Source organism: Barbatula barbatula (genome assembly GCF_947034865.1).
Source record: "Barbatula barbatula genome assembly, chromosome: 15".
Lineage (NCBI taxonomy): Eukaryota > Metazoa > Chordata > Actinopteri > Cypriniformes > Nemacheilidae > Barbatula > Barbatula barbatula.
The window spans coordinates 16,313,253-16,320,109 of record NC_136778.1 but is presented as its reverse complement, the minus strand read 5'-3'; the positions used below and the strand labels follow the sequence as shown (position 1 = coordinate 16,320,109).

At 37.0% G+C, this 6,857-nt stretch overlaps 1 protein-coding gene across 1 annotated transcript; it reads left to right on the top strand.

Annotated features, from left to right (window-relative positions):
* The first annotated feature begins 2,415 nt into the window (after positions 1-2,415).
* LOC306905000 (uncharacterized protein) lies at positions 2,416-5,921 on the top strand. The gene is made up of 3 exons (XM_079475309.1): positions 2,416-2,845; positions 3,533-3,560; positions 4,216-5,921. Exons 1-3 carry the CDS (start codon positions 2,663-2,665, stop codon positions 4,590-4,592), a joined length of 588 nt encoding a protein of 195 aa, XP_079331435.1. The 5' UTR covers positions 2,416-2,662; the 3' UTR covers positions 4,593-5,921.
* The last annotated feature ends 936 nt before the right edge of the window (positions 5,922-6,857 follow it).

The following is a 6,857-nucleotide window of genomic DNA, read 5'->3' as shown; positions in this document are numbered from 1 at the left end:
TGTTTCGTCTCTGTGTTTAGGTTTTGTCGAGCACATGGCGTTGTTTTGACAGCTTGTCTGCATGTGTGCTCTGCCCTCCTTGTTACCCGCTCATCACCTCACACCAGTTTTCACTTTCGCTAATCTCCTCACACCGGTTTCAATACTCGCTGTCTTCTCTCTAAGCTGTTAGCTTTACTAGTCTTGTCTTGTTTCGGTTTTGGATTATTAACTCTTGTTTTATTTAGGCATCAGATCTGGTAGCACCCTGCTCTGTTATCTGCTGTGCACGTAGATTGCTGCCTCGGCAACCCTGGCGACCTCGGCTCTTGTGCTCACCTCTCGTGAGGGGGATTTCACTGCCTCGGATTTGGCTTCCCGGTCTCTCTGCCGTCATCTAATCTCTGGGATTCAAATGGAGTTGTCCGGACTGTGTGACTTGCATTTCTCTCGTGAAATATCTCTCTCCCCCTGTGGAGTTGTCTGGACCGTGTGACTTACATCTCTCTCATGGACAATCTCTCTCGATGAGGGAGTCCAGGACTATTAGGCGGTTGTCTCCTTTTCCTGTGGCTGCCTCTGTTCCCGCGGGCCACTTCCCTCACCATTCCCGGCCGAGCATGCAATCCTATTGTCCCAGTTCCCCCTGTGCTTGATTAACACCAGTCTGGACTCTTGTAGTGACTTGTTTTGCCTTACACAATGCAACAGAGCAATGCAAAACACAGTTTCACATCAAATACTCTTTTTGTATGTGGAAAATGTGATTTGTATGTCATAAGCAGGATAATAAGTGTCTTTGACAGATCATACTGGCATTGAATTCAACTGGTGGCACTAGCAATAATTTAAAAGAATATTTACACTCCAATATCTTTGCATTTCACTTTTGTCTTCTGCATTTCATAAAGCCAAGGTTTGTGTAACTGTGATGCTGCAGGTAATTTATTGAGATAAGAGGAAAAATTCCCAAATGTGATCGGTACTGCCCCTTTATCTCTTATCAGTCTCATGTCATCATAAGAAAACCACACTTTAATTACGTTTGTCCAGCTCTCATTTTCACACATCACAGTCTTTTGTTGTTCACAACTGGTTTCAACTCTGTGAATTTACCTTTGACCACTACACTCCTAGCAGAATGAGCAGGTTTAAATCACCAAAGCCATGAGTGTTACTTGCCTGTACTGACAGTATATATTGTTTTTTAGCACTGAGCAATCACAAACTAATTTCTAGACATCTTTTAAATTCTGTCATATTTAAGATTTGTTTAAACTTTGTATACTGTTAAAGTGACACTATAAGGAAGGCCTAATATCTACATTTTATAAACCTTATGTACAGTCAAAATAATGCATGTTGTATCCGTGTGTTTTGCAATGTGGGGCTCCAGCAATTAAGAGAGACTGATGTTTTTTTGTTTTATTTGTAGCTACTGTATTTTTTCTGTTCAGTCACTCTGTTCAGTTACTCCTGAAATGTTTGTGGTTTACATGTGAACAAAACATGACAGCGAGTGCAGGGTAGAATCCAAATATTTAAAAGATAAAATGAATCAAGCCTCTGTCGTTCAGAAGGGGTGGATTAAAACCTTCAAATTGGAAGAGACAAACAACTAGGGCTTGATATATACTGTATCATGATACGCTCAGATTTCGATTTTCAGTGCACCTTTCAAAAGACAAATCATTTTTGTATTAAATGGTTGAGTTCCATATTCAAATTAGTTTCAAATATTCATATCTTCTTTAATAGTACCTTATTCCAAATCAAGGAAAAATAAAGTTATATCAATCACTCTGTTAAGTATGCATGTAAAATGTAATATCAGATTTCAATCACAAGGTTATGTTCATAGCTCTATTAAGTATGTGTGTCAAATTCTATCTATATACATTTGCCATAATAACTAAAGAAATAATTATTTATTAATAGATTCACATCATGTAAAAGCAGGCATGTGTCTTAAAATATTATAGAATTGATATAGAAATATAATTGATTGATAGGTCACCTTATGCAAGAAAAAAAAGGCACAAACACCCCCCTCCCCTTTACGGTGCCATAAAAGAACAGTTTTACAAAAACAATTTGTAGTGGAAAAAGGTTCTAAAAAGGACAAAACTAAGAACAAAAAATAACTTAGAACAGTTCTTATAAGAGCTGTTGAATAGGTTCTCTAGGGAACCAAAAAATGGTTCTTCCATGGCATCAAACGGTGTCTCTGAAGGTAACTTACCAACAAAATACCAACTTAAACGAATTAAATAAATCTTATTAATATTCTTTATGCCAAACCACATATACAATTGAAATGATCAAATATGTCTTATATGAAATATTTTATACATTTTTAAATCAAATTTACTTACGAGTTACATGTAAAGGGGGTTTTGAATAAAATGTAAAAGCACAGCTGTAATAAATCAGTAGGAGGTACAGGCGGGCATTTTTTTTATTCGGCCTGGTATACTTGAGGTAACTGTGTGAAAGATGCGCACTATCGCTCTGAATAATCTCCACACCGCTAAACTAGAGCATCCTCTACACGCACCCAGGCGCGTTGGAAGGGGATGTTTTTTTCGGGGTTTCTGTATGTGCGTCCTCCCCCGCGTCGCTTTAAAAGGTCGGACTTTCCTCTCAGGTCCGTTAATCGCGCTTCGTCCGTCACTCAGTCAGTATGGACTCGAATGATGCTCGAGGGAAATTAGAGAGGGGCGGCGGTGACGCGCGCTCTAGCTGCAGCAGCGCGGGGAGGAATGTGGCAGCGGTGTTCGTCTTCCAGAGTTTGTTAGCAGCCATGTGCGCTGCCTTCAGCCTCTACATCTTCTTCAGCCAGACTTCTGGATCACATAAACCGCACGTGAGAGCACGCGTTTGAGATCTGATTGTTTTTGTGTTTAAAAGTTTTAAATTGCTTAAAGTTTGTGATGGATGGTGTAGTTTATAACGGTAGTATACAGTGCGTCCTTTAGAGGGCAGCATGCACCATGGCAGCGCTCAATCTTTGCTTTGGGCAAATAATACTTGACATAGGAACAATATGTTGTGTCACGTGGTCATGTTTGCGTCTCAAGGCTTTGCCTTGGCATGTCCCTTTTGGGAAATCCCTGTTATCATTTCTGTACCGTTTGTTTTTGTGTTCTATTGAGATCATCCCCTAAATGAGAGAAAGGGCTCTTGAGGTCAAGAGGGATCTATATAGATATTTTTTGAAACCAGGTGGATTCATTCATAAACTTCATAAATGCGCTACAAATATCAAACAACAGGATGGTAAAAATCCAATATTGCATGTTTCCATTTCATTTCTCCATTCTCACTATGCCCAATGTCTTTTTTTCTGTTAGACACTTTTACAGCTTTTGGTTTAGGGTTGTTTGATTTTCAACCTTCGGGTTCCACAGCTGCCCTTTCTTAATACTTTTGGGATTTTGTTGGTTTGACAGGCGAATTTTTATGTCAAAATGAACTTGTCTTTTTTTATAATCACTTGAATTACTGACATTTCTGTACTCTGTTCTAAACATATGTTATGCTACTTTCACAGGACACAGGAATATACCTGGACATGACTAGTAAGTGTCCCAATTTTCTTTTAGATTGATTGAAAACTCAGCAAGATTGCTCATACAGTTTAAGGGCTTTGTAATAGTTGAAAATTAAGTGACATTAAAATACAAAGATTGATGCTAACTACAACATGTTTACATGCAGTTGGTAATGATGAAGTATTCACAGAGTAAACTGGAAAACTTTTTCAATCATGACAATATAGAACCATTTATACATAGGTATGTTATGGTTTTTACAAGAAGGGTTACATATGTGTCAGTTTTTGAATAGTGAACGAGAGGATCTGGGTTTAAAATCATGATAAAGCAATATATGATATGGGGCGGTTTCCCGGACAGGGCTTAAGCCTAGTCCTAGACCAGAGTTATCTTGATTAAAAACAACTTGCACTGACATATCTTGTTTGGTCTCTCAAGAGTAACAATGCGCAATATCACAGTTTAAGGCCTAGTCCTAGTTTAAGATAACCCCTGTCTGGGAAACCGCCCCATAATGTATACTTTCTTTTAAATAATTGCAACATAAGTGAAAGTCAGTAATCAACATGCATTTCTCCGTATTGAAAAAAACAGCTTTGACATTTTGTTCCATCTGAAAAAGTCCTACAGTGACATGAGAGCGGTACTCTTTGCCTTTCTAATTCTCACCTTTTTATAGTGTGTGTACCAGGAGAAGAAGAGTTCACTGCCATCTGGAACAAGAGTGTGGATCTGAAGGATAAGAAAAAGGTTGTGCTATCCTGTGCAGGGCCATACATGGTCTACCTGTGGGCTTGTGTGAGAAGTTATGGGATAAATTATCCTGTGAAGACAGCAAACCTGACCATGCAACAAGGGAATAAAACAGTCTTCCAGCATACCCTTCGTGGCAATGGAGAAAACTTGTGCCAGGAATCACAGAGCGTGGTCATGCTGTCTCAAAAAAACGAGGTCACATTCAAGCTTGAACTTTCTAACACTGATATAAGCAGACTCCATTTAGGTCTCCACTACATGCTGGGAGCCCAGTGCTTTCCTGATCCTCCCCCTGTTTAAAGAAGTGTTGCAATTTGAATTGGATATTAAGCTCTCCAAGGTGCTCATCCGGATGAAGATGATGTATCATCCAGAAGTGTAGAGAGATGTGTCGTGGGTTTGAATCACAGGGAACACATTATGATGACAAATGCATAACGTCTGCCAATTGCATACTAAATCTAATTCAGTGGGTAACCTTACTTTGATTTTAAAACATTCTTGCCATAGTCAAACTTTCCCTGGACTAATGTGATCATTACACAAAAGAAGATAATCAAACACAAGGCACATTTTAACATCTTTTCTATATAAGAATAGACTCCATACTCTTGCTCTATATTCATGGGTTTTCTTCAGGATGGGCCAGTTGTAAAACTGGCTCAGTTACTCAGTTATAAAGTGGATTATGTTGTGTTTCCTGCAACGTGGGGAAACTGGATTGATGAGGGTTCCATAAGCTCTTTTTATAATATATTGATGGAAAGAGGTGATTTTTCGAATATGCTTGATGATGTTTTTGTGAGAAGGAATAGTAATCAGATTTGATCCTGATTAAGCTATCATATACTGACAAAGCAATAATGTTCTCAATATAGGTAATTCTTACCGGAAAGGTTACTGTTGTTTTTGTTGTTTATGCGATATATAAATGAATGTTTTAATGATGTTTAAATATGTAAACATTTGATTATGTAAACTGACTACAATTGTGTGAACATTCAGAGATGAATGTTCAAAAGCTGTTATTTAAATCAGAGAGATCATTGACATAAGTATGTCAGGACCTTAAGGCCGAAAATGTATTTATTAAAATCCAAATAAATATTTAATCAAGCCACCATTAAAGTGATGGTGAAACGAAGCACTAAAGGCATAAATCGATCCCTCAATCCAATATCTCAATTAACATCATTTAAATTCTATCTAGTCAACAGTCTCTGCAATTTTAAGTTTATTTTACTGTAAGTGCAATGCTTTAATATACCTGTTTGATCAGATCACTGCTGCCATCGCTATAGCAAAGCTTTATTTATACAGCAAGGTTTGCACTTTTTTTTATAAATCAAAAAAATGTAATATGCTTAAAAATCAAGTAGTTTCTATTTATTTTACAATGATTTTACGTCATACTGTATGTCTTACTTACCTGAGCGTTTAAGGTCAGCCCTCTTATTATATCTCTTGCCAAAACTTCTTGCTTATACATGCCCTTTGCTTTTAGTCAGGCACATGTGGGGGTGGTTATTTCAAAAACGAGAGTGAAAGTGTTGACTGTTTGTCTCTGTGTCTTGTGTTGCTGTAAATCTTTAATGCACTCTGTGCTAATAAAATTCCTCTGTTGCTGATAACACACGACCCGATTGCATTACTTCATGGTGAGACATTTCTCTATGAGACAATTATGCAGACAGACAGTTTCATGGTTTCACTGTTCTCTAGTCAAGGTATTGTTCTTCTTAAATGAACTTTTAACATAATAAAGTTACTATTTCATTAATGTTTTATTTTATACTTAGCTGTTCAATAAATTAGCTGCATAAACAGTCAGTTTAAGGTAATTTTCATGAAAAAGCCCTGTGTCATACTAAGGACTCTGTCTTGATGTATTTTGGGCTAAGGACCAACGGTAATAACCCGGCCACCATAAGTGAATTGATTGCAACGAGAAAACACTTTTATGTATAGGTGCTGGTCATATAAATAGAATATCATCAAAAAGTTGATTTATTTGACTAATTCCATTCAAAAAGTAAAACTTGTATACTATATTCATTTATTACACACAGACTGATATATTTCAAATGTTTATTTATTTTAATTTTGATGATTATAACTGACAACTAAGGAAAATCCAAAATTCAGTATCTCAGAAAATTAAAATATTACTTAAGACCAATACAAAGAAAGGAAACTGAAAAGTATGAACATTAAAACTATGAGCATGTACAGCACTCTATACTAAGCTGGGGATCATTTTGCCTGAATAACTGCAGCAATGCGGCATGGCATGGAGTCGATCAGTCCGTGGCACTGCGCAGGTGTTATGAGAGCCCAGGTTGCTCTAGTTGTCAGTTATTAGTTGTCAGTTATACTCATCAAAATTAAAAGAGTAAATAACAAATACAGTATAATACCTTAGTTAAAGATTTGGTTTAAAATACTTTACTAAAATAAATCACTGCCAGGGTAAAACACTTTTATTTTAATGTCAGTGTCAGACTAAAAGCTTGTATCTCCAAAACTGCACTTTACAGTAAAAAAAGAATTGAACACAATGTCACA

Coding starts and splice junctions, on each gene's coding strand:
- LOC306905000 (XM_079475309.1), top strand. CDS start 2,663: ATGGACTCGAATGATGCTCGAGGGAAATTAGAGAGGGGCGGCGGTGAC. Junction 2,846..3,532: donor CTGGATCACATAAACCGCAC/GTGAGAGCACGC, acceptor CTACTTTCACAG/GACACAGGAATATACCTGGA. Junction 3,561..4,215: donor AATATACCTGGACATGACTA/GTAAGTGTCCCA, acceptor ACCTTTTTATAG/TGTGTGTACCAGGAGAAGAA.